This window comes from Typopeltis vanoorti, chromosome 4 (assembly GCF_054136105.1).
Source record: "Typopeltis vanoorti isolate ZY-2024b chromosome 4, IOZ_Tvanoo_1.0, whole genome shotgun sequence".
In the NCBI taxonomy this organism is placed as follows: Eukaryota; Metazoa; Arthropoda; class Arachnida; order Uropygi; family Thelyphonidae; genus Typopeltis; species Typopeltis vanoorti.
Genome location: NC_143552.1, coordinates 38729053 through 38747229, shown reverse-complemented (window position 1 = coordinate 38747229; position 18177 = coordinate 38729053). Strand labels below are relative to the sequence as shown.

At 36.3% G+C, this 18177-nt stretch overlaps 1 protein-coding gene across 1 annotated transcript in view; it reads left to right on the top strand.

The window, feature by feature from the left end:
- The first annotated feature begins 943 nt into the window (after positions 1-943).
- Positions 944-18177, top strand: part of LOC150107237 (uncharacterized) — a 74027-nt gene continuing 56793 nt past the window's right edge. The window contains exons 1-4 of the mRNA XM_090391746.1: positions 944-1429; positions 2314-2423; positions 10229-10409; positions 16344-16415. Coding sequence (XP_090247872.1) covers positions 944-1429; positions 2314-2423; positions 10229-10409; positions 16344-16415 — 849 coding nt within the window. The remainder of the gene's footprint in view (positions 1430-2313; positions 2424-10228; positions 10410-16343; positions 16416-18177) is intronic.

Here is an 18177-nt window from a genome sequence, read left to right as displayed (position 1 = left end):
ATCTGCGCACAATAATCCAGGAGCGGTTCTTATCAAGACCTTTTAAAGAGGAAAATAACGTATTTATCCTTACATCTCCATGAATGTATCAGCATCGCAATTATCTTCTGAGTTTCATTTGCAATTTTTGCTATGTGACCTTTGAACTTATTTTATCGTATTATATTATATTTATTTCTTTTAAAATAAGTTGTTTTTAATACTAAAAAGGTATATATATATTCATTATTTATATTCATAAACTGACCAATGGGATAAAACAGATTAGGTTACTTAGATTAAACATCTCGTCAGATATAGATCATTAGAAGAAACGGATATTTTAAACAGGCAGAGCAGTGATGTGCGGTTGTGCAAAATAACGAAATGGTTACACGTGCTGAAACATTTGAGATAAATACTCATATATGTCATATGAACATGACATGTTAGACATTAAACGAATGAATAAAATCTATAGCTTAGTCGTTTACGATGATACTCTTTAGATAGAAAGACCTTGGAAGACCATGAGAGAATCAAGCTACCAACTTGCTTTATATATATAACTGTTGTTTAATTTACAAAAAAAAAAAAAAAACACTGCTTGGAAAGAAGTCAAGAGAAAAACAACAGAACTCCTGTAATAAGCGAACTGAAGTGAGATATGATGAAAAACGAGAAAATTATTATTCTAAACATAAAGCAGTTAAAAATAATAGAAAGTTATTTTAGCATATTCAATCCTCGTGAAATGCTGTTATATTTTATGACACGAGCGAGTCTCTTGCTTTTCTCTTTAACAATAGTTTTACAACAATGAAAAACCAGGTAATGCAATGATTTTATGTAAACTCGAGACTGGTTATTTGATGTAAACTGTGTTAAAGGATTTCATTTTAAAATACTGAATCCGAATGAATTGTATTCAAACTCTCTGCTGTGTGAGTATTTGTAATTTGCAATGGCTCAACGTTTGGCGATTCTTTCTGGCAAGTTAACTGTACGGTTATCTCATGTAAATGCCATCCGATTTACATCGAATTATCTTGGAAACCAGGCACTGAGTTTTTCACTAACAAATTCTTCCGTCCGCAGCGAAACTAGTGTCAATCCTGCCATTATTAGTAAGATTGTGAAATTTGGATGTCCCGCCATGTTTACAATTCGTATTTATGACAATTTTGTGGTTTGTTATGATCATCGGACCAGAATTCCCTGTTGGACATTGGAGCACCTTACAAAATGTAGTATTAAGCCTAACGCACATGTAAAAAGACCAAAGTATAAGTTTCAAGAAGACCACGTCATTCATCCATACTTCCGAGGGAAAGTATGTGATTATAGAGGCAGTTTGTATAGTAAAGGTCACATGGTAGCTGCAGCCAATCAGAAGAGCAGTGATAAACATATTAGACAGACGTTCATGTTGACAAATGTTGCTCCTCAGGTATGGTCATAAAAAATAATGCTCTCTCTCTCTCTCTCTCTCTCTCTCTGTGTGTGTGTGTGTGTGTGTGTGTGTGTGTGTGTGTGTGTGTGTGTGTGTGTGTGTGTGTGTGTGTGTGTGTGTGTGTGTGTGTGTGTGTGTGTGTGTGTGTGTGTGTAAATGCCGATTCATTTTATTAACGGCTACGACCTCCGATGTTTATTTTAGAATGAAAACAGTTTTTGGTCGTCGACAGAGTAAGCAGTATCATGCAAAGCTGTGCAATGCGTTAATACAGAGAAATGGAAAGTGAAATAGAAGAATAATACGCTAAACGTGGAAAAATAACAATAATTATGATTGTTTTTATATTTTATCGAAACTATTTCACGAAGTTACGATAATACATGATCTGCGGCGATCTAGAAAAACAAATACGAGTTTTGTTAAGAAGGATATTCATTTGGGAAAACAAACGGACGGATCCATTCGAAAAAATGCAAACATCACGTGACAAGCACTCGAATTCATATCACTAGAAAGTTATTAATAAGATTAATTAACGACACCTTCAAACGCACGAGATTCATAGTGGTATATTGTTATGTATGCATCCACTGAACACGGTTAGACTGTAGTGGGGAAGTTATGCAATAGTAGTACACGAAAAAAAGTATTTGACATTTTCGACGAATTATAATCTCTGATTTATTATTATTTTTCATCAAGAATAAATCATCAAACATTGAAAAACTGCGTGTGGGTGTGTATGTGTGTGAGAGAGAGAGAGAGAGAGAGAGAGAGAGAGAGAGAGAGAGAGAGAGAGAGAGAGAGAGAGAGACTGAATACCTTCAGTTTAAGCACGATAACCAAAGTGTTCTGTCTTATTACTTTTTAATTTGTAGCATTCTCAAGTGAACGGAGGTGCTTGGAGCAAACTGGAGCGTTACGTTCGCAAACTTACTGATAAATACAAGGATGTTTACGTGTGCACCGGACCGCTTTATTTGCCCAGGTAAGAATCCTTTAATTTCTTTTTTTAATCGGTGTGGTATGTGTTCTTTCTTTTATGCTGATCATACTACGAGAGGAACACGTGACATTTGTGTACTCGTCGATGCACAATTTTAAAATGCCATTTCGAAGATAAATACACGTTTGGAAATCATCCATTCCCGTCCATCGTCATATATTTATAAGACCTGAGCGTTTATTCATCTCTGGCGCTGACAGTTTATTTATTTTTTCTTTCTATCAGGAAGAGTAGTAGCCTGGTCAGCTTCGAATGCGTTAACCTTCCAGGAATGCAGTCAGTAGGAAAAAACGCAGCACACAAGTTTCGGCACTCGAAAAATCACTCAGGTGGAACATTTCCTGATGGATGCACAATGCATATCACGAAATGTCCTCCTAGAAATTCCAGAGGACTGAAAAAACGTTTTTTTCTAAACAATTATTATTGTTTAGAAAATTTAGAGAAGTGCAAACGTTCTGTAAATTTTGTTTTTGATTATAGTTATTAATTTAGTTTAGTTAATTGATATATGACGTCATGAAGAGCACTTTTGTGCCTCACAGAATTTTGTGAGTGAATTCTGTTAGAAGAAATTAAGGGTCGTAGAATTCCATCGCACACAGAGTTAATAGGACAACCTCAAGCATCCGACTGAACATCCGCTGCCTCTCGACTGAAGAACGGATAAGGCAATTCCGGTAATTGGACCACATTTTTTTTTGTTAAGCTAAACGCACAATAAAGAAATAAAACCCGACAAGTTTCGTAAGTCGTTTGACTTATATCTTAAGCGGTAAAAGGTAACTTAAAATTTAAAACAACAAAAAAAGAGAAATTATTCAAATATAGTTCATACTATACAGTTGTAGCCCTCTGACTGTTCATAAAATTAAAAAATCAGAATGCAGATTCTTTATTTCTTTATTGTGCTTTTAGTTTAAAAAAATAAATAAATAAAGAGTGGTCCAATTACCGGAATATGCCTTATGAACTTCTAAACCAGAGATAAACCTCCACTTACAATGAAGAACGAATGTTTTGCATTCTATCTGGCATTATAAATGTCCGGTTTTTGTTGGGTTAATTATTTATGTGAGAGGAAAACATGTATGGGTTATCATCCCAAATTGGTTAACTTTGAATTAAATGAAGAGACCCAGAGGTTATTTTATTTTATTTATTTACTGTTAACTGCTATTTACCAGTATAGTATTTTGAGCCTTTATTAATTATATGTTGATTATTAAACCGACATGATACTATAGAATCTTTCTTCAAAATAATATTTTAATTTTATTATTATTATTATTACTGCTATGGTATGAATTCTTCGTTGGATTATTTATGAAATGACACGTCAGATGTCTCTGCATAACAAATGGTTGCGTCTGCGGAGAAGTTTAATGCATCGTTCTCTTCAACCTTCAGAAACAAATTAGCGTTCAGTGCTGACTTGCCTTACCCGTGCGATGACCAAAACAAGAAGACAACATTTTGTTTAATTGCCTACAGTTGTATACCCTTTCATAGGTCAGTGACCGTTCATAGTAAACCTGCCAGAAGTGATCGCCGCCATCCGTCCACCCATTTTTTTCTCTTCTTTGCCAGATGACGCGTTTGGTGTCGCCAGTTTTTTCCTTGCCAACATTTTTAGCACGAATCCATTCACGGCCTTGATTTCGAAACACCGCTAGTTTTTATCCACACACTACAGCGGAACAGAGTTTGCATTGCGCAGAAATGTTGCAGCATGAATTCTCTTTGAAGAACATGGTCACGAAATAACTTAGAACTTCTCTTAGAAGAAAGCAAAGTGGTTTTAGTATTGTATAATTCGCTTCTGAGAAGCAAATATGTTGAAAATACATGAAGGTCGTCTAGAAATCAATAAAAATAGATGATTGATCGTTTTTATAAAGCTCGATATGATAGTACCATGTTGATATAAAACTGAAATGTAAGAACTAATTCTACTTCTGGAATTAAATCGTGTCGGATGGGACCTCAGACAGAGGATCAAATGCAGACAGCAAGTAGTTTCCTCTTAAAAAACGGCAAAGTTGGTTTTTTATCGTCCTCATTAGGTACAATATGGGCCGTTGATGGCTATAATGGATTACCAAGACGTGATTAACTATCCTATCCTAGCGAAATTCAATTTACGAAAATCAGTTTACTTGGTCGTAACAACAAACCATCAGAGTTAACACGTAACTGGAAGATGGTGATAAGACAAATACAAGGTGTCTATATAGAAATGAAACAACTCGAATTCACATTATAAATTTTACTAAAAAAACACAATCACTGTGGTTGCATTTCAACTTCATGAGACACATCCGCGTATGTCAGGATACGTAAAGCGATGTCTGCAATGATGAACCACCACAGTCGAAAGGCAAACCACGATGGTTTTCAGTTTCTCTTCATCCATATGGATTGCCAGAGAGGACCATACGCACCTTGAACAGCATCGAGATCGTCTGATCCCTCTCAAAATTTTCCGGTGATGTTATTATATAAAAGGCAACGTACTCCAGAAAAGTAGACGACACTCTTCAGCTGGAAAAGCGTTTTGCCATTAGAAGCACCTCTGTATTTCTTCATATGTTAGGGAAAATGAATGAACCACTTAGTCCCCGCTATTGTTAATGCACATTACTGCTTATAAGGTAGAACTATCACAGCGATCACATCATGTTTCCTAATACAGGGTAGCCATAAAATAATTTTTCCCTCTTTGAAGGCATCTGTAGCTAAAAACCAATAAACGGAATAAGACCAAATTTTATATTGAGACTTTTGAAGGTATGGGGAGATGATTTCCGCGAAAAAAATATTTAGTTCCAAAAGTCGCCGATAAGGGAAATTTTGGCGCTGGCGGAGCCGAAAGCAGTCAAATATTTGGTAAACGCAGGCAAATAGGATTATATAAATTTTACTGTGCGTACGTGACAGCAGCGCCACCAATTCCACTTAAAAAGGGATTGGGAACGTTCAGGAAGTTATTCGAATGACTGACGAATTGTGCTCAATATGCGTCCTAACATGCCTCAGCGTGCTTTACTTGTTAAGTTCTTTTAACTTAAACAGTGCAATGCCGTAGCGGCCCTTCGGGAATTTAGAAGGCTTCATAACCTGCGTACATGTCCTATGTCAGCTGTAGCACTGAGCTATGATTAAGAAGTTTGAAGAAACTGGATCACTAGGAGTTAGACCTGGCAGAGGAAGGAAAACAGTGCAAGAAGAGACAGTAACAGACGTTGTTACTGTGGTGCAATTGTTGTACATAAGAAAGGTCAGCACATTGAAAATCGTGTATGTGGTCCAGGGGATCCTGATTCTGATGAATAAAACATTATTTCCTGTGAATTCATGCACTACATTAATTTCTGTATCTGTCGCAAGTTGTTGTTGTTGTTTTAGTTTAATTATTATTATTATTATTATTATCATTGTAACGCGCCACTTATTATGTATGTGGTTATGTAGTATGTATATACATATTATGTATGTATGTATGTGGCGTAGGAATGGAAAAATATGCTTTGGGTTTCGGACCTTTCAAGTATGTCCGGGGAGGGAAAAGAGAAAATTTTAGAGCAAAACCAAATACATTGCATATCTAATTATAAGAATAGGCTAAGTCGTAATTTATTATGTCTATACATAAATGCCAGGAGCATTAGAAACAAAGGGGTTGAGTTTGTTGCTTTATTGAATACGATCTGGTCTAAGATTGTTGGCATTAGTGAAACCTGGCTATCAGAATCAGATATGGTAAGGGATCGAGTGTAACGGATATACTATTTTTAGGAATGACAGAAGAGTAGGAGAGGAGGAGGAGGAGGAGTACTACTAATGATATCATATGACTTAAGTCAAGTTAGGGTAGAAATACAAGAAAACAATGATGGTAACAATGTCCCATGTAGCGATGAGTTTGAGTCTATTTGGTGTGAAGTGGAGGTTAACTGAATGAAATATATGGTGGGTGTGGTGCCACAGACCTGGCAGCTCAGTTGTAGGGGACGAAGAAATGCATCGCTAATTTAGCCTATGGGTACCAAGCGAATGATCATTATGGGTGACTTTAATTTTCCAAACATTGACTGGGTAGAAGAGAACTCTCATGATCAGAAAGAACAGGAATTTATTGAATTGTTGCGGGATAACTTTCTCAAGCAGCATGTGAAAGAAAGAACTCGAGATCAAAGAGTGTTGGATTGCACATAGCGTCGGAAGAAATCTCTGTCAAGAATATAGCTATTTTACCACCAATTGGTGACAGTGACCATGCTGTTCTTTCTTGGGAAGTATCTACTTGTATTGAAACTCCGATTAAACCAGGCTACATGCTGAATTACAAAGCAGGAAATTATGATCAACTTAGAAGAATATTATCTTTGGTCCCATGGTATCAGTTACTGAATGGAAAAAATGTCAGCAATGCATGGGAATCTTTGAAAAAGTGCTTGAATGAGGCGGTATCTGAATGTATCCCTAGTGTTCGAAGAATAAATAGGTTGGGAGTGAAATGGATGTGCAGCCTTATTGAGCTAGAGATACGCAAGAAGAAGATGATGTGGAAAGAGTATCGTGAGAATAAGAGTGAGAGGAATTATGAAATATATAAAACTCAGGCCAGGAAAGTAACGAGTATTGTGAGAAAAAGCTAAAACGGAGAATGAAAGAAATTGGCAATGCAAGCTAAAGGCAATCCAAAAGAATTTTATCGTTATGTCTCAAGCAAAAGAAAGAATGAATGTGGAAGAATAACTTTATTGAATGCAGATGGTACACGAGGGTCGGAAGCTAAGGAGATTGTATAGTTAATGAGTGCTCACTTTGCTAAGATATATAAACCAGGTGTGTGTAGTATGCTGCACAGTGCTACTGCTACGTTGGATGAAGAGTTAGAGGTTCATGAAAATGAGGTTGAAGAGCTTTTGCATAACCTGGATAAGAATTTGTCAATTCTTATCCAGGGGCAGATGGAATATCAGTCATTTTGCTAAAGGAATGTTCAGCTGAATTGGCTAGACCTTTCACACATTTGTATAACTTGAGAAACCGTAGGAATGGAAGGAATGTAATATAGTTCCATTGCACAAGGGTGGTGTAAACACTGATGTGTCTAACTACCGACTTATTAGTATTTCTGGTATAGTAGTGAAGTTTTTATAGAAGTTAGTAAGAACTCGCATACAGAAATGGGTAGACAATCATTCTATACTCTGCAGGGAACAGCGTGGGTTTAGTAAAGGCAGGTCATGTTTTAGCAGTTTGCTCATATAACAACATTTACAACAATATTACGGCAAAGTTGGATAAAGGGAATGGACACACTATGAAAATGTTGGATTTTCTAAGGCATTTGATAGGATACCACACGATAGGTTGTTGCGTAAACTGGAGCATATGGGATTGGAACATAATTTATTGATTTGGATCAGGGGATGGTTAACAGACAGATATCAAAAAGCGGTATACAGTGGGTGTGAATCTGCCTGATTTAAGGTAACCAGTGGTGTACCTCAGGGTTCAGTCCTTGGGCCATTATTGTTCAATCTATACATTAATAACTTCAAGCAGGGTCTATCATCAGATTTACAATTGTTTGCTGATGATGCGAAGATAGGCAGGGCAATCAGGGATGCTACTGATATCCAGCAATTACAAAATGATTTGAATAGACTGGAAATCTGGGCAAACGAAAATGGCTCTCAGTTTAATGTTAGTAAGTGTAAAGTTATGAGCTTTGGCGTGATCAGAATTCCAGCGGCATATTATATTAGCGGGGTTATGCTACAAGAAACTGAAGAAACAAGGGATCTTGGTGTATTGGTGGATAAGAATTTAAAGTTCAAAGGTCACATAGCAAAAGTTGCAAATATAACTCAGAGGATAATTTCTATGCTGAAGCGAACCTTGACATGTAAGGATAAGGAAGTAATTTTGCCTCTTTATAAGACTTTGATAAGACCACACTTGGATTACTGTGCACATATTTGGTCTCCCGGGTTTCAAGGGGATAAAGAAGCTGTGGAAAGGGTGCAAAGAAGAGTTACAAAGATTATATCCGGATTATGGGATTATGAGGACAGATTGCGAGTATGTGGATTACAGACTCTGGTTAATATGAGAAAGAGGGGGTGATATGATAGAGGTCTATAAACTTTTGAATATGTGTTATAGCATTTCAAATGATGAAATTTTCATTATATGGGAGGCGGGAAGAGAACACAGGGCATCCATGGAAGGTAAGGTTGTTCTCTGTGAAGAAAGAGGTAAGAGCTAGGTTTTTCTCTCAGAGAGCAGTGAGTGAGTGGAATAATTTGCCCTTAGGGGTAGTGAGTGCATCTAGTGTAAATGAATTTAACGGAAGGTATGATAGCTGGGTTGGGTAACTTACAGCCTCCCTCGACGAGTCCTTGACTCCCTGGAGGTCTCAGATAATAATAATAATAATAATAATAATAATAATAATAATAATAATAATAATAATAATAATAATAATAATAATAATAATAATATCCAGCTGGAATGAATGACGCGGCTGTTGCTTACATTATATTATCCGCTTGTTTTAGGCTCCACCAGGGCCCAAATTTACCCTATCGGCGATTTTTGGTACTAAATCTTTTTTTTTTTTTTTTTTTTTTTTTCGCGGAAATCATTTCCCCATGCCTTCAAAAGTCTCATTCCGTTTATTGGTTTTAGCTACAGCTACCTCAAAAGAGGGAAAGTTTTTTAATGGTCACCCTGTATAACGGAATGTTCTGTTCCCTCTATATCATATGAAGCGCGTGAATGACGGTCGGTATCTTTGAGCTTAATGTGGTATGTAGGGAAATATAACATCCATGACAGAGGCATGACAGACTAGCCTCTAATGAAGTGCTTTATTTCTAACACAGCTCTCAGATCAATAACTCAAAACTGAGTTGAACACTGTCTTTTATACGGTTGACTTAGTGTTTTGGCTAATTTCTCTCTTAATTCATATAAATTTATGCAAATCGCTCCCGGCCACACCACCTTCTTCTGATGCTTCTTCTGTTGTCCATTTCCAGTAACCTGTCATCTGCACTAAAATCTGTGCCTAAATATCTGAATATTTGACTTGTTCTATAGGCTCTCTGTTCAGAATGCAGATGACATGTTCAACGGTTCTACCCATTTCAGTAGTTTTGGTCTTTTTGTTGTTGTTGATTTTCATGCCAAATATTTTATTTGTTATTCAATTTAGTTAGTGAATCCTAGAGACTTGCACCAGATGTGATTAGGAGTAAACATCATCTGCATAAAGCAGAGCACAGCTTGACATCTCCAATTCTAATATCAGGCCTAATGCCATTTTCCTTCATAATGCAATCCTTATGGATGATGAATAAGAGTGGAGATACAGTACATGCTTATCTTTCACCTGATTTTACATCAAACCGATTCTTTGTATTTCCTTTAATTCTATCTGATGACTTGCAACATAAATAAGGAATATGAATTTCTTTGTATAATTTTTAATTTACCCCATATAACTTGTACTGTTTTGAAAAGCTATTTCCTGGGCACCTTGTCATATGCCTTTTCTAAATATATAGAACTTAAGTACAGATCCCTGTTGTATTCCCGTGATTTGTCAACTATTTCTCTCTTTGCATTAAAGTTTACAAGTTGTTGTATTTCTGTGTAGGAGACACCCTGTATATATCGAAAAATAAATGAATAATTTTTCTAATATATATCGTCCTTTCCTTAAAATAATTATTTCTCTTTCCCTCTCTCTTAAACATGTGTTTCAGGAAGGGAACTGATGGCGAACTCCACGTAGGTTATCCAGTGATTGGACTTAACCACCTTGCAGTACCCACTGCCTTCTTCAAGACTGTTTTGATGGAAACCGAAGAAGGAGAGACTGACCTCGAATCTTATATAGTACCCAATGAATATGTGGATAACCGAATACGATTAAAAGCATTTCAGGTATGTTGCAAAAATCGGTATTTAATAAATAAAAAGAACTTATTTTACGTTTTTTTTTTTTTTCATTTTATGAGCCTCTGTAGCTCAGTCAGTATAGACGAAGCCCTTTGGTCGGAAAAACCTGGATTCGATTCCTGTCAGTGAAGTGAGGAACCTTTAGTCTGGCCTCGTTTGACAAAAGGTGAGTTAGCTGGTCTCATCCGAAGGCAGGGGGTTTATTCACCCGGAAACTTTCGTTTTTCGTCCACCAGAACAGGCCAACCGGCCCGTGCGTGAACACATGCATCTACAGACATAGGACACACAAGGAGGCGTAGGACTAACCACCTAATCCTCCATAATCCTTCAGAAAAATTCTCGAAACCGCAAGGTAAAAAGAGGAGAGAAGGAATACTGAGAAGAGATTTCCATTTTACGAATTACCAGATTTTAAAGAGCCATTTTCTTTAGAGAAAACAACAACAACAACTATAGGATTAACCTGAGATCTTATCCAATGAATACGTTGCTCAACAAACTTAACTCATATCAATAACCTTCTCTTATGTATGTTTCTCGCAATACTCCCTTTCTGTTTTGGTCAAATACAACCGTTCAACAGTAGTCTTCAATCTTATTGTTCTTTGCTATATTTTGAGCAGGAGAATTTGTTGCCCAATATTACAAGGAAACGTTTCTGAATTCTTCCAGAACTCAGGAGCAGAGAGAGAGAGAGAGAGAGAGAGAGAGAGAGAGAGAGAGGGGGGGGGATTTGTTACATTTATTCAGCATTTCTACTTAACACACTATACTCAAAGAGAATTAACCCACATAATAATTTTATAACAACAGGATTTGAATAATCCCTGGATATTCAAGTTTGTACACATCGATAATGAAGATCACAGAACATTGTGGGATAAGACCACATAAAATGACTGTAGATTAATAATATTTTTTAAAATACATATCTGTTGTGTTTATCCACCTCGCCTTTACAAGTGTGTAAACATTTATTCTCTAGTCTGAATTCTTGAGCAGAAGTGATGTAATATGGGATACGAAGAATGTTAAGTAGGTAATATCACTTCATTAAGTTTCGAGCAAGGAAGGAGGTGGTTTAACAGATGTATTCTTGATGTGTGATTTCCTGTATCCAATAGTTGGTGGGAGTAACAATGATAGATGACTAGGAAATTATTATAGAACAAGATAGTTTCCCGAGAACTTTGGAACTTAGTTTCTCGTTGCCTTCCTTGCCCAGTAGCATTATACGCTTGTGTTCAAGGGCCTGGTCTGAGGGACGGAAAACCTAAGATTCGAGGAGAATAATCTTCCACTTCCGGATATGTGACCGACTGACTCACATTTCATTGAAACGTCCTAATAAAGGTTCTTTATGACACCATAGATGGAATTCAAACCGTGGTCTGCCCAATCAAAAGAAACCAAGCTATGCTGTCTCCGTATTCTTAGTAAGAAATACTCATGGTCTGTTGTGAAAAGTAACTCGAGTTGAAAGATTCTCTTACGGATGATGAAAACTCACATTTTCGGTAATAAATATGAAAAAAAAAAGATGATTAATTATACCAAGCATGCTTGTCCATTCACTGTTTTTTTTTCCCTAGAATGTTTCGAGTTGACCAATCTCATGAGCAGGCAAGTAGGGTTTTCCCTGCAGTAAACTCAATTTTTAACTTACAAAATACTTACGAGAGAGAGAGAGAGAGAGCGTATTTTCTCTTTTATATATAAAAGCGGCATCGCTTCTTGTGGGGCCAGTTTATCTACATGCATGAATTGTATCGCTGTTTAATCCGAAACACAGCAGTGCATAATATAAATAGCAAACCCCAATAAAATTGGTCCTATGCCATGTGACACGAAATGACATTACATCACAGACATCACGGTAAACGTCACCACAGCAGCGCAATAAAAAGATTCAACGGAAAGATTGAGAGAAGAATAATTTGAAGTTTTTTTTTCCTTTTTTTTTTTTTCGAATTCTGACCGCTTGTAGTACGTTGGAAATTCTGCTTGATGGAACACATTTCACAAATCGGATGAGGCGGAAAGAAATAAAAAGGTGCCGTTATTTTAAACTAAAATTATGTGATTTGCTACTGAATAAATTTTTCAGGGAATGCAGAGTTACAGATGCAAATACAAATAAACAGTATGAGTGTAACTGCAAACCGTCGTCAGATATTTTCAGATTTTACTGTCTGTCAAAACATCTGAATCCCGTGTTTTAAAAGGAGCAATTAACATATGAGATTTTTATGTGATGACAGCTCTTCAGGTGTTGTACTCGTGAGTCCTCATTTATGTTTGTTAAAAGAAAAATAAAATAGAATGTCATATCTGATATTTGAGAGGATTAGGAACACATGTCATGCCAAGTTTGAGCAGAAATTCTTGCTAGATATAGCAGAGTGACCAAGAGACAGAATCTAATTGGGGAAATCAATCTTTGGCACGTGTTTTGTCGTATTTTGCTAGGTATTATCTTCCCGTTGGATCATGTAACAAATTCTCAATGGATAATTCGCTGAGTGCCACGAAAAATCCAATTTGGAATTAGGATTATCAGATGAAAAAAAAATCCATTTTGCATTTTTTTCGGAGGCATCTTTGACAGTTTTATCCACTTTCAGCAGAACGTAATACACATTTGATTTATTTTGAAATCGAACTTTTTTATACCTGAAATAGCGGACATACGTATCGTACAAGCGTGAACTTTGCAAAGTAACTCTGTAAGATTTCTGCTTATGCCCAGTAGATGAATTTGGTACAAACAGCAGCAGTGTCATCTGGTAGTCTTTTAAGGAGAAACTGAATAGATACTGAGAATCTGTGTACTACCTAGAATGTGGAATAAATTCTGAGGCTCATTCGGTTGGTACAGTACATCTTATTAAGTCAATATATTCCTATTAGATGTAATGTATCATTATTTTTTTTTCTGTAAAATGCATATTCTCTGGCCGGTTTATCTGTTTTGAGGGATGAAAAACGGAAGATTTTGGGAGAAATGTCAAACCCTTTTGAACGTCGTATGAGACTGGCTAACTTAGATTCAGACCAAGATAAGATTTTTCCAACGAAAAAGTGGAATATCATTAAACTATGAGCTACGGAGGCTCCACTGGTACGTGCAGAAGAACTTATGAACTTCACAGGAAGTTCGTAAAAAAATATATTCGCATAATTAAGTCGTTGAACGATAATTTATCTAAAAACTAATTCATTCATTATTTTGGATGACTGATTTAATATTTTTCATGATACACCGAAGCACTTATTTTCTTGTGGATGAAGTATTGTTTTTTAAGAATCATTGATGATTTTAATAATTATTCTGTTTTCTATTTTACTAAAATATCATGTGAAAGTACAGCTAGAAGATTCTGCTTTTCATGGCGGTGGCAATGCTTTAATTTCCATTCCTATTTTTACCATAATTTAACTTCCGTTCGCGGTTATCAACGAACAGAACGTGGGAAGCAATTCTCTAAAAATGAGTGAATAACCAGCTTCAGCGGAAGCTACTTATTTCCGGTTCTTTACATTTTTAAGACTGACATCAGACTTTTTTTGTCCGATGAACTTGAATTTCGACAGTAGAAGAATAACACTTAAATACTGCCAACTGATTTAATATTTGACAGTCTTTAAGATCGCCTGGACCACACACACACACACACACACATACATACCACAGGGATGCAACTGGCTAAAATAATATTACTTTTTTTTTATGTTATTGCGAATCTTACTAAAAATACTTCAAACGTATAGAAGAATAGCACTTAATATAATTAGACAATCCAGAAACGCTGCTCTAGACAACAAACATGGAAAGTTTTTCCAGCCAGCAATTCTTAAGGATGTCTTGCAGTCAGGTGTTGGTCGACTAGTTTATAGGAACCGAAACGTTTTCTAAAAAAATATTTCAGATCATTACACCACTTCCGAATAGCCCGCAAAGAATCCCCCTACACAGAATGGATGCATAAGACCCATTCTGTGTAGGGGGATTCCCCACACACAGAATGTGTAGGGGAATGTTCTATAGTAAGGATTGCTAATAAGCGTTCCTTACTAGAGAACGCTTATTAGCATGTTAAAGATTAAAATTCTGATTTCCAGTATAATAAACTCCCGCTAACCTCCCTTCATTAATCTCACAGTCGATATTAAATGTTCCACTTGAAGAAAACCAGTCAGCTTAAGAAAGATGCCATCGACGACCCGAACCATTTAAATGTCCTCTGTACCCACTTATTACACTGGACAATAAAATTTTAGAACAGTCATACCCCCCCCCACGGATTAATTTAGTCATTTCTCATATATTTCAGTTAAAAATTAACTAACTACGGTTTGTGAGAGATCCAGAATAGTTTCTTATATATATAATAGAGTACTTATCACCGGTAAATGTCCGGTCCGTCATCGGTTTGCCTGTCGCTTGTATAGCTTCAAGATTCTCTAGCGAGTGTTCAGCAGTAGTCAGCCAATATGAAAGTGGACCACATTCCTGGTATCGTTTCTTCATCTTTGCAATTTCTGATGGAAATGTTCGCCGTGCTTATCACTAACCATGCCGCAGTTGTCGGGGAAGAAATCAAAGTGGGAATAAAGCAAGTGCATTTTTAAGGGTATATTGCAGCCAAGTTTGTGATATAGAGACAAGTCCTCAACCGGTCCCATGTAGTTTTCTGCCCTGACATTTCCGAGGAAGTTATTTGAAACCAGACGACACGCGTCCCAAGCTTTTTTCTCATTACCCTATAGGAAGTTGTCGAACATCTCGTCGATGAAGAGCACTCGGATCTGAGGATCCACCAAAACTCCCTCTTTAATTTTCATTTCGCTCAGTCAAGAGAATTTATAAGCCAGGTAATTGAAAGCTGTTCCCATACGGTCCATGGCTTTTACGAAGTTTTATTACCAGTCACCGAGTTTGGTGTGTAGCAGAATCTTCTGCTTTCATGTGGTATCATTTTCTGATTTCAGAATTTTGTGCGTTTCTGCCAGTGCAGGGTATTGCACATTCTTCTCTCATCTTCAGAGATTTTTCCTGCAGGCCAGTCTCTCTTCACATAGCGCGGAGTCCTTGCTCTTTGCCATGCACACACACACAAAAAAAAAACAGCATGACGTACCTCAGCTGCAGACAAATCAGCGAAGACACTACCTTCAAGTCACCTCAGAGATGGCAACCGTACTTGCTGTATTGAAGAGAGTCCAACATCTGTTTTAGGTTGACGTAAGTTTCTTTCATGTAGATAGCATGTCCGACTGGAACGGATGGACGCTGGTTTCCATAATGCAGCAACATCACCTTGAAACTAGATTTCGACGAGGCTATGAATGGTCGCCATTCGTGTCGGTCATATTTGATTCGAAGGGCATCAGTCCATTTACATCGTAGGAGAAATACAAAGTCAGCTTCCTTTAGGAAGTAGTTCAAAAACTGCACATGAGGAGTGCAAAATGGAATCTTCTCAAGGAAAATATCCGAGTAGTCACTCGGATATTTTCCTTGAGAAGATTCCATTGTTCAAGTCTTAATCCCATTAACTCCGCTTTGGACTTGGACAACTCCAGATCTCGAACAAGTTCGTTTACTTCTTCTTATGTGAGATTTTGTGGTGCAAATGACTCAATATGTTGCAATCAGGAAATTGAAATACAGCATTGCCAAATGACACCTATGTACGCAATGCGGACAGTCTCTCCTAAACAAGAACCAATCACGTATTGTTATAAACTGTTGGTAGATGCAGACACAATACACATTTGTTTGTTTAGCGTTTTCAAACTGTCTATGCTATTTCTGATTTTTTCTAATAGCATTTCTAATACATTATTTCACAAATTACGCTTTTACGCTTTTCTGAGTTTCTTAATTTCAAGTTTACATTTCTTTTGCTTTAGGTTCCAGTTGAAAAAATCGAAAGAGTTGCCGGATTCATTTTCTTTAAGACTAATAAGAAGAACTTTAGATTAGTGAATGGCATGAAAAACGGACAATCATATTAAACAGAAGCGACCGGATTGGAAGAATGTTCGCTGGCAGGGGGTGATCGTGTGAACGGAAAAAAAAAACTGGTTTTCACGTTATTCTTTTCTTCGGGTATTTCTTTTGGAAATTAAATTAAAACCAGTAACAAAACAGCAAGTTAAGCGTACTTTAGCATCGGATTCAGTCTGTGTTTTCTAGTCATCGCATTAAAAATACACGTTTTTTAGTTATTCTAGAAATCCAGACTAGTTTAGAACATTCCAATCACGTACTAAAAACCAGACTGGAATTGAATTCTTAATTTATAAGTAGATCTACTGTTTGATTGTAATATAATTTATAAAAGAAAATATATACTCTATAACAGAAATAAAAAGAGAATACTGCTACCAAACTCACAAGAGAACACAAGTACAGTATTTCCTTATATCATAATTCTCTCTCTTTCTCAATAGATGGCATCACTGCATACGGTAAAAAAAATTGCCAAATTTGTTTTAAAATAACACATTATACACAATTATTTTGGTATGTATATATTTTGAACATAACTGACAGTTATTATCGCACAATTAGATACGCCCTCATGGGCGTATCTAGTTCCTTTAAAGATATTTGTTGATCTACTATTGAACAGATTCTTATCCACGACATTCAACAAGAGGACGGGACCAACCTCCAAGAAATCATTGAGAAATTTGAGTTACCTAATTCTGTTAAGAGATGGCAGCACATTATAGAAAGACCTGAAAGCACATTTAGTACAGCAGTTTTTTTCTTTGTAAAGATATAACAAATAACCGTATCAGCATCATTCTCGGATGCGATGTGAGATGCATCTTGCTATTTAAAATAACGCTATGGATAAGGAAAAGTTGCAGAGAACATGTCATTACACTCAAGAGCACAATACTCGAAATAGTCGGGAGAAACGGGTGATCTTTATTACGGATAGTTTATTTAGATGAGATTTAGTTGAGCTGCAGGTCGAAGGGATTGGGAGAAGAGTCGGAAATTCCTCTTTGGAAAAGACCGAAATATTTCACAGTTCGTTCATAAAAAACGGACGAACATTAGGTGATTCTAAGTGTATAAGTGTAAATTCAGTTCAAATACAAAAAAATGAAACCAAGTGTATTCGTCAATGACCTTAAAAACCGTACGAAAGATTTCTTTTTTCTTTTATTTTTATTTTTATTTGATAACTATACAGGGATACATTAATTTTGATCACCCTGTATAGTTATCAAAATAATGTAAGCACTCAGCGCTTGGTATTGCATTGGATCTTTGTTGGGAAGAAAATGTAATACAATTGTTTAAGCTGTGTATTTGTAAATACTGTGTATGACAATAAATTTTGTCAAAAAAAATGCGTATGTATCAAACATGAATGTACCCAATATTTTTACTGAGCATCTAAATGCAACGACAATATTTTGATTGTATGTACGAAAATACTCTTTATGGTAATAATATATTTTTTCATTGTCAAATTATTATTATTATTAGTAGTAGTAGTAGTGGTGGTGGTGGTGGTGGTGATAGTAATAGTAGAAGAAGCTGTAGAAGCAGGAAACTTACACTTTTAATGTTATTTTTTCATTTCATGTAATTTGTTATCTCGTTATCAGATAATAAAACAGCAACGAAGCTGTTTTTATTATCTTTCAATATTATGCAATATCAAATGGAAAAATCTGATCTCTGATCTCTTCTTCACTTGGTGCAGGATTACTGCAAACT